Source organism: Melospiza georgiana, chromosome Z, assembly GCF_028018845.1.
Source record: "Melospiza georgiana isolate bMelGeo1 chromosome Z, bMelGeo1.pri, whole genome shotgun sequence".
NCBI classification, from domain to species: Eukaryota; Metazoa; Chordata; class Aves; order Passeriformes; family Passerellidae; genus Melospiza; species Melospiza georgiana.
In genome coordinates this window covers 18,628,838-18,643,359 of record NC_080465.1, presented here as the reverse complement: position 1 = coordinate 18,643,359, position 14,522 = coordinate 18,628,838, and the positions used below count along the sequence as shown (strand labels likewise).

Genomic DNA, 14,522 nt, shown 5'->3' with positions numbered 1-14,522 from the left:
TCTTTTACTCATATGTTCTTCTGTCCTGGGTATCTCTTTGGTCATCTCTGGTGGTCAGTGACTCTCAAAGTCATTTTTGACCACCCCGTCAAGTGGTAAAAGTTGGCACAGCTGGGCTGGTTGCTTTCCAGTTCTTCTTCTTACAGAATGGGCATTGTGCAGTTCCACAGGCCAGTGGTTTTTGAAGAATAGGCATTGTGTTAGCCTGCCAGGTGCAGACCATTTTTCATCTGACAGCGCTACAGCTATCTTTTGTGGTGCACAGCTGGAGCTATGTAAAATGGTACTTTTGGGCATGGGAAGGATTGCATATCCTCTGTGAATAGTGAGTTCCAGTTCTCCCTGCTGTTTCAGGTGGGCTTAGGGCTGAGGCCTATGCAAAGGCCTGGGGGCTAAGAGTTTGAGCTTATCTTCTTAGCCCTTCTGTTCTTCTTGGCAAATCATCAGACATGAAGAGTTGAAGTTCTGCTGCCCTGTGGTTAGAGGGGCAACTCTGTGGCTTTTACTTCATTTTATCAGACTTTCTTCAAGAGGTAGCAGGGTAGACAGCTTGTTCATGCTTGGACTGTCCCTGCTTGCCCTGCAGGCCTGAGTCCAAGACCTGCTTATTCTGCACACTAAAGAACTGGAAATTTCTGCCTTTTAATGCAGTCTGAGATTCCAGCCAGGTGCTTTTCTCTGCTTTTAAAACCAACTATTTCACAGTATGAGGAGTGGGTGGCTCATTCTAGGCAGTTCTTGTCAGCATGAACACAACCTATTTTCCCTTTTCTAGTCTCTTACCCCATTTCTTTAGTGACAGCTGTTGAAACTGTAAGGAATCAGTCAGTCTGATTGTAAAGTGTGATATTTTCTCTAACTGCTGTAGAATTTCATGCAGATACTGCTGGACTCTACAGCCATTGTGTTTCTGGTGGGCTTGATTCCTTATTGGGGTAAAGAATACACTGTGGAGAAGGGTGCTGATGCCAGGAGGTCCCAGAATTTGGGTCTGCTTCTTATTTGTCTTAGAAAGGTGTGATCCTCATCAACCAGACAGTAGGAGACTAGAAAGGTGTGATCCTCATCAACCAGACAGTAGGAGACTTGGGCATCTGTGGCTGATTTCCACAAACTATGTTCCAAAGAGCATTTTGCTTTTGCTTCAGGCTAAGAAATAAAAAAGTTATGACACAAGCATAGTAATTTTCATTGAGCCAAAGGATTAATCATCTTTAGCATCCTAAATACTTGTGTTTCGAGGGTTAGCGTGGGAAAGAAGAAAACAATAGCAGAAACCAGCAAGAGGTTCAGCCCCTCTTGCTGGTTTCTGCTATTGTTTTCTTCCGCCACAGGAGGACAGAGCATTTTTGTCTTCATCCCTCTAGAAGGGATGCAGCATCCCTCCAGAAGGACCCAGAGCTGTAGGTGGGCCTGTTACAAGACAGCACGCTCCCAGTGCTGAGTGGCTTCAGTACACTTAAGAGGCAAGGTCTGCAAGATTAGTGGTTTATTTCTTCCCCTTGGGAATAACTTTTCATAATTGTGCTGACAGGTCTAAGGGTTGGATTGCCAAATTTAAAGAAACCCTTGTAGGACTGTTGTCTGAAGATAGAACATAAAGAGGAGTCTTCAGGTCCACAGAATAGTAAAGATACAAATAACAAGGATAGATGTTCAAAAAAGCCAGTTACATTCCTATTCACTTCAAATGGAAGAGTAATTCCAAGTCACTTAATAGCTATTGGTAAATTCTGAATTAGCTCCTTCTCAGGAATCTCACAAAGACCCATGCTGTGCCATTCAGGTTAAAATCTGGGACATCCCCAATCAGTTGCTAAAAAGAAACATTACCACTCCGAAGAAAGAACTTCTTGGGCATGCTCGAAGAGTTGGTCTGATTGAATGGCATCCCACGGCTGATAACATCCTCTTCAGCTCTGGCTATGACTACAAGGTGGGTCTGTGCTCCTAGGACATGCTGTTTGGCTTGGTGCTTTGAAATTTGTTTTGATTTCAAGCTGTAAGATGGTACTAAAGAGTTTGGAAGCTTTCTTCAGGGGGAATTTCCATGGTGACCCAAAGGCGAAAGGGGGGTTGCCATAAATTCAAAAGGACTGTCTAATTTTCCAGCCTTCTGATGAACTTCAGTCTACTCTGCACTTCTCATTTACTGAATTGCATACAGCATGCAATGCCATCCACTTTTCTTTGTGCTACTGCATGTATATGCACTGATGTTGTCTATTTTTATGTACAAAATGTGGTTTCAAAGGAAATTAAAATATTGGACATTCTTAGCTGACACTGATACGTTGCTGTTAGTATCAGGAATTATTTTAAGTGCTGAAGAACAATCACTTATGATGGTAAGACCTATACATGTAGAGAAAAGATGAAGAAGTGAATAGAGTACACAAAGTCTCGGGTGTGAGGCAGCAAAGGACTGATTTTTAAAAATTATTTTTGCTCCAGATAATGATCTGGAACCTTGATGTCATGGACGCTGTTATTTCAAACCCAGTGAAGATTCTTGATGCTCACAAAGATGTGGTCCTCTCCATGTCATTCAACACAGATGGCAGTCTCCTTGCCACTGCTTGCAGGGACAGAAAGATACGTGTGATAGACCCTCGTGCTGGAACAGTCCTACAGGTAGGTTGGGTTCAGAGGTCTATGGTCCATCTGATCTTGCCTCTTGGAGTGTTTCCTCTCCTCGGTACCTTCATTGCCATAAAAGACGATGCATCTGCATTGCCCAAGGCACTATATGGTGCTGTTCCCTTCTGCTTTCCGCAGAATGCTTGCTGTCATTGTTGAAAACAGGGATTTTGTGTCTTGATACAATATTCCTTGCTCCTTGAAACCTTACTTGGATTGTATTGTTTTCATAGGTACCTCCTGCAGCCCTCTGAGGGACATGGGAGGGAATGTAGAGATCAGGTGGAGAGGTGGATGCAAGTGTACATTTGTCCCAATGACAAATATCTCAATGGTTGTTCTTGTTGCCTGGATTTTATTGGCTAGGTGCAGCTGGCTGCATTTTGTAGCTATTTGCAGAAGTTTATGTACACAGAAAGTCCTGCCTGGAACTACTAAAGTCTGCTGTCTTGCAAATATGTGAATCAACAGCTAGAGAGGTGAGACTGGCTCAGCCAGTCAGAGCAGGGTGTTGATAGCACCAGGATTGTGGGTTTAATCCCTGTATGGGCCATTTGCTTTAGAGTTGGACTTGATGATCTTTATGTGTCCCTTTCAACTCAGAATATTCTATGATGTGTTGTTGAGATTTTGGGAATGATCCTGAGGAGTTTAGGCCACTATTTTCAGATGCCTGTGAAATCCTGCTTGCCATTGTTCAGCTGGGCTGAGCAGATCTTTCAGATGTGAGTGAATGAGAGTTGTCAGGTAACATGAAATGTCACTATGCAATAGATATTGTCTTACTCAAGCAGTGTCCTTTCTCTTCTACAGGAAGGAAGCTACAAGTCTCACAGAGTCAATAAAGTCTCATTCCTCGGAAACATGAAAATGCTGTTTTCTACTGGAACATCTCGGTGGAATAATAGGCAAATTGCATTATGGGATCAAGTGAGTTGGATCAAAAATCTTAACCCTACCAGCTTCTGTTTTCTCTCTTTTGCTGTCACTTTAACTTTCCACCTGCCACATACACAAGAATTAATTTATAACAGGAATTCAGAAGTGATCTGTCAGATTCTTGAGTGGTGATAGGTCTTACTGGTGTGAGACATAACTGAGTTTCTGGAGAGGTTTTCAACATAGAAGCCTAAGAGAGCAAAGTGAATGCTGTGCCCATGTCCTGGTTTTGGCTGGGATAGAATTAATTTTCTTAGTAGCTGGCACACGGTTGTGGTTTGGATTTAGCGTTGAAAGCACACTGACATTTTGGGGTGTTGCTAAGTAGTGCTTACCCTAAGTCAAAGACTTTTCAGTGTCTCATGCTCTGCCAGTGTGCAGGTGCACGAGAAACCGGGAGGGAGGATATCCAGGACAGCTGATCTGAACTGGCCAAAGGGATATTCTATACCATAGAACGTCATGCTCAACTGGGGGGACTTGGTCAGGAGCCATGGATTGCTACTCAGGGACTGGTTGGGCATTGGTCAGCGAGTGGTGAGTGGTTGTGTTGTCCATCACTTATTTTTCTTGAGTTTTATCCCTCTCTCTCCCTTTTCTTTTAATTACAATTGTTATTGTTCTTTTTTTTTTTTTTTCTTTTTTTTTCAATTACTTAACTGTTTGAATCTCAACCATGGGTTTACTTTTCTCTGATTCTCTTCTCCATCCTACCAAGGGGAAGCGGGCAAATGGCTGCGCAGTACGTAGTTGCTGACTGAGTTAAACCACAGCAGCCCGCTACAAGAAGAAATTGTTCAAAGAACCTCATGGTTACTGTAGCTCTGACTAAACCTGGCTCTTACTGGTCTTACTGGCAAACTGGTCCTGGAAAGAGAAATGAGCTCTAGACACAGCATACGCAGATGAAGCCCTCAAAGAAGAAAATTATGTTGGGTGTTTTTGATTTCTGATGATTCCTGACAGTAGACTACTGAGGTAGTGCTTAATTGGTCATTTCCAAGACATCTGATCTCCTCTCAGGATGGCTGCTCTCATCTGCCGTTTTATATGCAGTGAGATATTTTTACTTTGTCAGCATCTAAACATGTCTCTGTGCATCAAGCACCATGCAGCACAATCTTTTGTCTCTTTGTAGTGCTGTCATGCTTTGTTACCAGACAAAGCTGGTAGGCCAGGCCTACAATTTGCTATGTTTTGGCTATGTTTGGACATGGCTTCTTTGCACATGTGAGAGACAAAGCACTATGCTGCTGTCTGAAGGATTTCCATAATGCTAAGCAGTGCTGTGACTCTTCGTGGATGTCATGTCAGGGTTTTACGTGCTTGGTTTAAAAACATAGTGGAAAAATCTGTGAAGCAAGGTGTGTAAAACCTCCTTAGGAACAGGGATTGGCACAGAGCCTCCCCAGCAAGCCTCTTTCCTATTTCCACACCATCTAAACAGAGGCCTTGGCTTACTGCAGCCTGCAGCTGGTCAGTTCTGCGAGAGAAAATGTGTGTTAACCCTATGCTAAGTACATGTTTATGTGAGAATCACCACATGGACAGCCATAAGACACCAGAGTCTGCTTTGTCAGGCCTCCCAAAATCACTCCTTTCAGCAGTGCAGAGATAGCTTTGTACAAGACACGAGAGCTTTGCATAAGGAGTGGTGTGCTGTGTCCTCCTACATGGCTTACCTGCAAAAGGCCAGTGGGAGGTTCTGTCCTTGTATCAGGCACCTTCCCACTGTGCAATGCTGAGATTGCTTGGCTGATGCAGACTGCTCTTGTGGGTGGTGCACTGTTGTGAAAGTATTGCCTAGACTAGAGGCTTTGCGAGAACATGAGTAAAATTCAGTGTGAATTTTACACCATTGGTGCAGGTGTACCCTGAAGGCCCCTTCACCTGCCGTCTGGCCCATGTAGAGGCAGGCAGTGTTTCTTACCATATCTACCCTGAAATGCCATCAGATACCTGAGGTGTTATAGTGGTAGGAGCTTCAGACAAGGACTGGGACAGAGCACCCGTTTCTCACCCACAGAGCTTTGCAGGAGTCCGTGCATGGCTGTGGGCCATTACAGAGCTGTGCTCACATGCCACTGCCAGGTGGGGCTCAGGTGAGGTGTCTTGGACTTGAGGTGACTCACAGGTGATTGCAGCTGACTCTTTTTCCTGTGTCCTGCCCAGAATGACCTTTCTGTGCCTTTACTGGAGGAGGATCTGGATGGCTCCTCGGGACTACTGTTTCCTGTCTATGACTCTGACACACACATGCTTTATGTGGTGGGAAAGGTAAGTGCTTTCCACATCAGCAAGTGCAGGCCTGTTTGATTCTGCTGTCAGCCTGTGTTGTGACAGACTGAGGTCAAAGATGCTTCTGAAGCAGGTTAACCTAAGGATATGAGCAGATGGGGTGGGGCCAGAGGGTTCATCATCAGGCCACATTTACCACCTTTACAGATGTACCATGTTTATTGTGGAGAGGTACGCAGCTGGGTCCTAACCTTCCCGTGTAGGAATTTGTTTTGTGGTTGATCCTGCATGGTTTCTTGGGGCCAAGAATTCTTCTCAGATTGTTATGCTGAACAGCAGAGTCTGGCTGATGTTGATTTTCTTTGCCTTTAGGGTGATGGAAACATACGGTACTATGAGATAAGCCCTGAGAAACCATACCTGAACTACCTGATGGAATATCATTCTCACTTACCACAGAAGGGAATTGGTGAGTGGCAGAATGTCTAATGTTACAAGAGGATTGTGGTTTCTTAATTTTAGAGGCTGCCAGAGTCTAGGAATATCCAAAATTCTGTTTAGAAAAGAGAATGGAGAACCTCCACACAGGTTTACAGGTACTTACAGTCAGCTTGGCATAGCTCATCCAAATATGACAGGTGGTATTACAGGGTCAGAGCTTGGAAAGGGCCCTTCTGACCAGCATGGGCTGGGCAGTTTTACCAGTCAGTGCTATGTCTCCTCTCACATTCCTAGTCAAGGTGGAAAGGAGGATATTCTGGATTTAAAAGTAGAGAATGCTCCTTGCCGTTTGTCAATCTGTTTCAAGATTTTTGTCTTTGAGCTCTATTTCCATCATTCCCACTCTGTGATTTCTGTAGTAACAGATGCTTCACAGCTTAATGCCTTCAGTCTTTATTGCTGTCTACCTTCTTTTTTACTGACATTTCCTATTTAGAAATAGATCTTTTATGATTAGGTCACCTCTCCTCCCTTGGAGACCCTTGCTTATTAACCTGTCTGTGTACTACCCACTGTTTAACTAATGTCACAGAATTTAGCTTTCAGCCCTCAGACCTTATTGTTAACCCTTTCTTGAACCTTGTCTGGTCTACTCTGAGTCATATTCCTCTACATGTTTTTAGGATCATTAACACTCCTCCACACTACCTGTGGACACTCCTGCTTGTAGAGAACATTGGTATGTGTGGTGGTTTGACCAGGAAGAAGTGGGAATTCTGGGATGTTGGATATTTGGCAGCACTGAATTTTGTGCCTGCAGGTTGCCTTAAAAAAAAATAAAAGGAATATATTATTTAAAACATAACTGTAAGGATCTCCTCATTATTCAGTGTTTATAATCCTTTTTTTATAATACTTTATAATCCTCAGTTTTATAATCCAGTACAACATCCTTATTTCTCATTGTCATAGTTTCTTTAAAAATAATTTCATGCAAAGTAAATGTACAGGTGTTTTTAAAAGGTGAATCAAGTCTACTTCCCTAACCTGCTTTGTTGAGCTGATCAAGCATACTGCTAAGGTTATTGTACAAAAGTTCCTTTAACATGTTATCAAAACAAAATACTGTATGGAAGAGTGGAGTTTAGATCCACTTTTAGATGAATTTATAATGTAAAGTGCAACAGGCCTTCACGTAGAATCTGCTGCTTAAAGAAGTCACTGGGTATTAGTAGAAAACTAAGCTTGGGTGACATGAAGCAAGGTCTACAAGCATAGGGAATCTCTTTTTTAAAGGGAATTGATGTGGATATAGCTTTGAACTGTACAAGCTAATGAGAGAGACACCCACTGAGGTTATCAGGTAACTTAGAGACCTTGGGTGCCAGCCCCTAAAACACAAATGGACAGAATTGATGTTCACACCCTTCTCATTCTCATTTCTGTTTTGGGACAGAACTGGGGAGGATAATTCTCTGGAAGGTATTTCAGCCATATAGAGCTATTCTGGTGTTGTTTAGGTGTCCTGAAATCCCTTCCTAGTGATCCTGATACTCAAATGTTGTGGCATTACCTACCAGCTCTGCTCTCTTCTGCTCACTCTATTTGGAGCCCATTAGAATGAATAAGGAGCAGGAGGCTTAGCATAAAACCCACGTATGTATGTAACAACATGATCTAACAGAAAAAAAAAATATTTAGTCTTGTCATTTGTGCCACTGAGCCAGTTTTGGATGCAGACCTCAAACCATGCTGATGTGGTGGTGATGCTATGACGTCTTTCATTTCTTGGTGACCCTTTTCATGTGGCTGATGACATTAACTTTCCTAAGGAGATTTATACTCCATTTATTTCATGCTCTTCCCCCAGGAATGATGCCAAAGAGAGGTCTTGATGTGGCAGCTTGTGAAATTTTCCGTTTCTACAAACTGATTCCAACTAAAAGCCTGATTGAGCCCATCTCCATGATTGTGCCTCGACGGGTAAGTTGACCTCAGATCACATTCTTATCTGAGGCAAATATCAGTGAAAAAATGGGTGCACTGCCTCATCTCTGTGACTCTTGGGGGCACGAGAGTAGGTAGAACAAGAGATTTTCTCTCTCCTGGCATGGGGGACGTAGCTGGCCTGTTTCTGGGGCAGCCCTGCCAACAAACCCCATCTGGTGACTCGAGAGTTACTCAGGAGTTTACTCAATTTAATATCTGACTTTCCAAGACATGCTGCCAGGTCTGCTAGCTGTCTGTAAACCTCTCCAAGAGAATCTTTTTGACATAATGACAAAAGAGGGAGAGGGGTTGGAGCTGGTGTTGGGTGGCATAACAATCTCCTTGTGGAAGGAGGAAGAATCACCCTGGTAAAATAGGAACTATGGGTCCCTACCCATTGGGTGGAGTTGTGTTACAGATAGTTGTTCTGCAGCATGTAAGGCATGACCTGTTGCACTGAGGGTGATGTAGGAGTAAGTCTCAGAGCTGGTGTCATTACAGAAAGGAACAGGCCTTGAATCTGTAGCTAGCCAAGGTAGCTCCTGTGTGACTGCGTGGGCATAGGTACATGGGAAATGTCAGTACTGTGCTCTCTACTTCCAGAAAGTAGAATATAAAAAGAAGGCATGAGTTCCTTGCATTCAGAGACACAGAACTAATGCTCACTGCAACTCCCAACCAAGTGTGTTCCTCCAGCTTTATCTCCTTGGCCAGTTTCTGTCAATTGATAATCAGCTGATGATTTGGGACTTGTCCATCCTTTGTATCCATGTATTCATCTTCAGGAACATGATTTCATGGGAGTTGAGTTAGCCTATGTTAACCTCCCCCAGTCTGAAGACCTTACCATCACAAATTAAATTAGGCCTCCAGATACAATTCTTCTGAGTTCAGGTGAGGAGCAGAGGGGTCCAGAGCAGGTGAAAAGACTTTATGTCCCTGCCAGTGAGTGCTCATGGTACTCCCTTGTGCTGAAGGGGAATAAATTCATTTCTCCACCACGATCCAGTATGACCTCTTTAAGCCAAAATCTCACTGTCATAGTTACTCTGGACTTCTGTTTGTTTCCAGTCGGAATCATACCAGGCAGATATCTACCCCCCGACTGCAGCAGCCCAACCGGCCCTGACAGCAGAAGAATGGCTCGCTGGGATTAACAAAGGTCAGCACGTGGAGAGCTCCCCAGCCCTTCAGCTCCCCTGTGGATGTGATAGCCTGGTCAGAGAGTGAGAAGGCTAGATAAGTTTTCCCAGAATTAACCTGAGAGACTTTAGGTAGCTGGAGATAAACAATTATAGCCAATTATTAAAAACAGCCTGTAGGTGGTGTTTTTCTAGTATCTGTTTTCCTGTTATTCTCTTAAGATTGTTTACAAATGGGTGTCTTGTTAATTAGCCAATCAGGGGAAATGTATTAAATGACCGCCTGTATTGACCAGGGTATAAAAAGAAGCAGTTCAGTAAAGATGGGAGGTCCTTATGCCAGTTAGCCTTCTGACTGTCTATTTGTCATTTGTGACGCTCCCCTGGGCTTGGGTAAGCTGCTGCCAGCTCTCTGGCCTATTACCTGCCCGAGAAAGAGGAAAGAAGGGAAAGGAGAGGCATAGTAAATATGCCTGGAAGTTAAGATAATTTGTTGGCTGTAAATTCTGGAAGCTGCTCTGGTCAGGTGCCTCCATGTTTACCTCTGAATGAAATGGTTAGAGCTGGTTGTCAGAATGAATTGCTTAGTGCTGATTTTTAAGTGTGGTTTGGGAGTGCTCACTTGTCTCCTCTCTCCCTAGGGCCTCTCTTGGTATCCTTGAGACCGGGCTCTGAAACGGTGAAGTCCCAGCCGCAGTTTCCTGATCAAGAACCCGTCACAGAAGCTACTGACCTGAGCCAGCAACAGGAACCACAAGGGAGGATATCAGTGGAGGACAAGCAGAAGCCAAGAGAGATTGAACATGGCAGAAAAAGGTTGAAAGTGGAAGAGAGTCTGCCAGAAAATCAACAAACATGCCTCTCCAATGGCTTTGACATATTTCAGTGTCCACCACCAAAAACTGAAAGTGAGGTATGAATGTCTAGGGTAAAGTGTTGGGGCTACAGGCTAGGCTCAAAGCCAGATGAGGAAAGAATGCAATTCACACGATGGCAATTCAGGGAGGGTTTATTTTTCTGGCCTGAGTCAGTGCAAGCTCTTTGTTCTTTTTGGTGGCAAAAACTCTGCCTGCCCTGACTGCCACAAGGAAGCAGAAGTACAGCCCAGCTGAGGGTGTCTGGAAAGGAGGGGGCCGTCAGCATTCTCACTTCCATGGCATTCTTGTGGCACAGACCTGCCTGGTGACTGGCTGGGCACAAGGAGGTTCTTGGGACCTCAGGGTTCTGGGGTTTATGCAGGATAAGCCTTTGATGAGAACTGCAGTCAGCAAGCCTGGTGAGGCAGCAGAGATTTCTGTGAAAGGAGTGGGTGTACTCCTGGTGCATCCATGTAGTCTTAACTGCCTGATGTACTGTGGACCCTGACACGGGAAAGAGTCTGCATCTGCAGCTCACTGCTGAGGGTCAACTTGTTAGTGCAGTGCTGTTGAGATTGGCTGCTGGCTGCAGCATGCACCTGGGAAATCCTCTAGAAAAGATCCTGGCAGGTCCATGATCTGTCTTTAATAATGGAAAACCTCCTCTCAGTATAGTAATCAAAGCTGGCACAGTGGTACATCTCTGTGGTGATTTGTCAGCCTCCCACTGCTGGCAGCTCAGGGACATTTTCAAGTACATGCAGTTTGTTTGCTTTTAGGAACCCTGGAATAATTTTCTTCCCCTACCTTTCATCTCTGCAAGAATTTAGCATCCGCACCTTGACAGGGCAGGAATTTTCACATCTGAATTTCCTTGTGGTGTGAAAAAGGATATTTTTCTGGGTGTTTCTGAGCTGGCACCCTAAGGTTACAGAAGCAGCCCTTGCAGAGCTGAGTGCTCTGCTGCATGCATAGTGAAAGACAATGCTAGTCCCAGCTGGAAGAAGGAAAAAGGACTTGTCCAAGGTCAGAGAAGGAGATGTGGCAGACCCAGGAATTTAGACTCTAAATACTTCCCGTGAAACACATGCAGTCACTACCCAATCTAGTGGACAACAGGAGCTCTGCTGGTGTTGTCTGCTGGTTGAAGGCCTCCTCCTTAGGTGTTTCTCTCAGAAGTGATGTAACAACTCTGATGGCATTGTCAGGTTAAACCTATGTTTTTTTAGTGTAAAGGAAATAAAATGTGTGCCTTCTTACAGCTTTTACAGATGTATTACCGGCAACAGGAAGAAATCCGTCGACTACGTGAGTTGGTAATCCAGAGAGATATCCAAATTAAACAGCTGTCGCTGGAGCTCAGAAACCTCTGCCTGGACACAGATGATTAATGGGATTGCTGGCCTACAGCTCTTTGTACCCCTGGACACAGGGGGAGACTCTAGTTCCTGCAGATAACTCCTCCTAGGTTTTTTACTGGGGGTAGAATTGATATTTCAGGCAGCATGGACTTGCCTGGCTTGTGGTGGTCACATTTCCCTAATCATCACCAGACAGTTTTTGATGGACTTGCTCCGCTTCTTCAGGCTCCCCTTGCTTGCCTGCTCACCAATGTCAGAAGCTTGTGTATTAATGCTAGTGAGAGACTTTGGAAAATCTTGCTCTTCTGCTCCTGGAGAAGTTACATGTTAAGCTCTAGGAATGACCTGTTTTGCTGCTCCTCCACATGACAGGAGACTGGGAGACTGAAGGCAGCTACCAGCTTCTTTTCTTGCCCTGGGCCCAGCGATGTGGCTCCTGTGGCTGCTGTCCCCTTGCTCAGGGAGTCCACTCTGCTGAGCTTCAGAGGCACCTCTAGCTCCAAAGTGATCCTTATGCACCCCTCTCACCTCACAGCCTGGCCCAGCCCCCAGTGCTTTGGGAAAGCCGTGGCTGCCCTGACCTGGTGCTGGGGATAGTCCCACTCTGGGGGTGCCAAGGGCCAGCACTCTTGTGATAGGAAAAGGAGAGCTGGTGTTGGATGTCTTGCTTTAAAAAGGTCATGATGTGAGCTAGTTCTTGCCAGAGGAGCTGAAGAGTCTCTGTGTCATGTGAGTTAGTGGCCTTCTTTCCCTTCTTCTGCCAAAGACCAGCTGCAGCCAACCGGGGGTCATCGGAGATGAGAACAGCATTTAAAGCTCCACAGTGCTGACAGTGGGGGAATTTGCTGGGAAGGTTTAAAAGAATGAGTAGGGAGTTGGACCCCCAGCCCACTGCAGGCGTTTCAGCAATGGTGCTAGCAGATTTGTGTCAACAACAGTAAGATCACAGGGCCAGTCATGAACAGCCCTGCAGGGTTGCTGGGATATCACTTGTCCTTAATGCCTGCAGCTGCTGCTTCCTTCACACCCAGGCGCCAGCACCTCGTCCCATTCCTGCAGCCGCCTACAGCTGCAGGTTCCCTCTTGCCAGCTGCATTGTCCAGCCCCCTGCATCCTCCCAGGCTGCTCAGCCTTCCTCAGCCCTGTGGCCACACTCACCCTCCAGCACCAGCTCTCTGGCTCCATGCTGGACCTTATGGACATGTCTTAAACCCAGGCAGAGCAAGCAAACACTGTTTAACCTGTAACTGTGCACCTCTATTGTGGCACATAGAAATCATGGAATCAACTAGGGGATATGTCTAGGACAAATCCTTGTCACCAGATGTGTTTTATTGGCTGCATTTTTTTTTTGCTTATTTTTTTAAATACGAAATAATTTAAATTATTTCCAAAGTAAAGTAATTTTTCCAGGGGATTTTTACATCCTCTTGAGAACTGTTTCTTTGTTAATCTATGACTGGCTAGCATAGAAAATGGTTGGCCGCTATGGTTTTTATCCTTGGGTTTTGTTGATTTATGGAAAAGAAGGTGCTTTTATTTAGGCTGTGGTGAGCCTATTTAATCAAAACTTCTTTTTTGGACGATATGCCTGTAAAAGCGTGGACTGTGAAATGTATTTAAATTTGGAGCTTAACTGCAACCACTAATCTTTCACTGGAAAAAACCTTGAGGAAATGGAGTTTTGCGTTCATGATCTGTGCCTAAAGAGTATTGAGTGATCATTCTAAGTTTCAGAACTCCTAAAAGCTTTGTAAAAAACTGTTGAACATGGGGATAAAAAACAAATCTGTGCAATGAAAAGCAAATATAACTGAATAATAAATATATTTAGAGTTTTGCATTTTTATACATGCAAGATTGTTGTTTTATTATTGTATTTTTGAAGTGACTGAAACTTAAGCTCAATCAAGGGCAGAAAGGAGTGTCACCTACTGTCTCTTTTGCTTGTGTCAAGCTGTGGCCTTACATTAGGGGGTGGGCTGTACACAGAGTTATGCAGATGGACCTTTCTTTTTACATCGTTCCCAGTTGCCCTTGATGCCACAAAGGGGTGGCCATTGCACACTGAATTACTGTGTGTGTTGCCTTGAGTAAACTCAGAGCTGCTGGAGATGCATTCTGTGTGGTGAGGTGTCTGCTGCTGTCTTGCAGTCCTAGCTCTTCTCTTGTGCAGTACAACTGTGACCAGGCTCTTTTAGATATTCCACATGAGGAGGGTTTAATGTGTTATTACCAAATTTATTTATTTGAAGACAAGATTTTGATTTAGCAGACTGAAGCAGCACAGAAAAAGCACAGGATAGCAGCTGCAACCTCCAGCTACGTCACAATACAAGCAAAATTCCCATTGTGCTTACTGTCATGATGCTGAGCATCTACAGCCACCAGGGGAAAAAAAAGTGTGGTCCGAAGCCATCTCAAGTCTGAAGCTCTCTTTAAAGCTCCTTTTGTTGTTTTTGTTCACTGCTCTGATTCCCATGGGCATGATAGCTGTGGTGAAAATCTGAAGAACCATTCCCTGTGCTCATGTCCTTGGAGCTGTCTTTCACTGTAGTGGTTTGTTTATCAGTTACAGCTTTGGGCATAGAAATGCTCATGGCTGCATTTGAGATGTAATTTTGAATGTTTTTTGTAGCATATTTTAGGCCAGTGTAAGGAGAAATAATGGTGGAAATTGCTGGAGGAAGACTGTGCTGGGAACTTTGTGCATCTGCCATGTCATCAGGGCACTGTGACCTCCTGGTCTTGTAAGGAACCTTGTGCTGGTGAGAGTGCCTGGGCAGGCACTGTGTGCCTCCTCAGGGGCTGATGCAGTCTCACTGCTCACACCAAAGCCTAGAAAAAGGCAGCAGCAGGCAGATTAGTGTGGGAGGCGGAGGAAGAGCCTGCAGCGCCTTTGCAACTCTGGTGTT

General features: G+C 44.6%; 1 protein-coding gene across 1 annotated transcript in view; it reads left to right on the top strand.

Moving 5' to 3' along the window:
• CORO2A (coronin 2A) overlaps positions 1-13,456 on the top strand; it is a 55,865-nt gene extending 42,409 nt beyond the window's left edge. The window contains exons 4-12 of the mRNA XM_058043661.1: positions 1,787-1,936; positions 2,455-2,634; positions 3,454-3,570; positions 5,752-5,856; positions 6,190-6,286; positions 8,129-8,241; positions 9,319-9,409; positions 10,031-10,302; positions 11,509-13,456. Of these exons, the coding sequence (XP_057899644.1) occupies positions 1,787-1,936; positions 2,455-2,634; positions 3,454-3,570; positions 5,752-5,856; positions 6,190-6,286; positions 8,129-8,241; positions 9,319-9,409; positions 10,031-10,302; positions 11,509-11,637 (1,254 nt within the window). The 3' untranslated portion in view covers positions 11,638-13,456. The remainder of the gene's footprint in view (positions 1-1,786; positions 1,937-2,454; positions 2,635-3,453; positions 3,571-5,751; positions 5,857-6,189; positions 6,287-8,128; positions 8,242-9,318; positions 9,410-10,030; positions 10,303-11,508) is intronic.
• Positions 13,457-14,522: the final 1,066 nt, after the last annotated feature.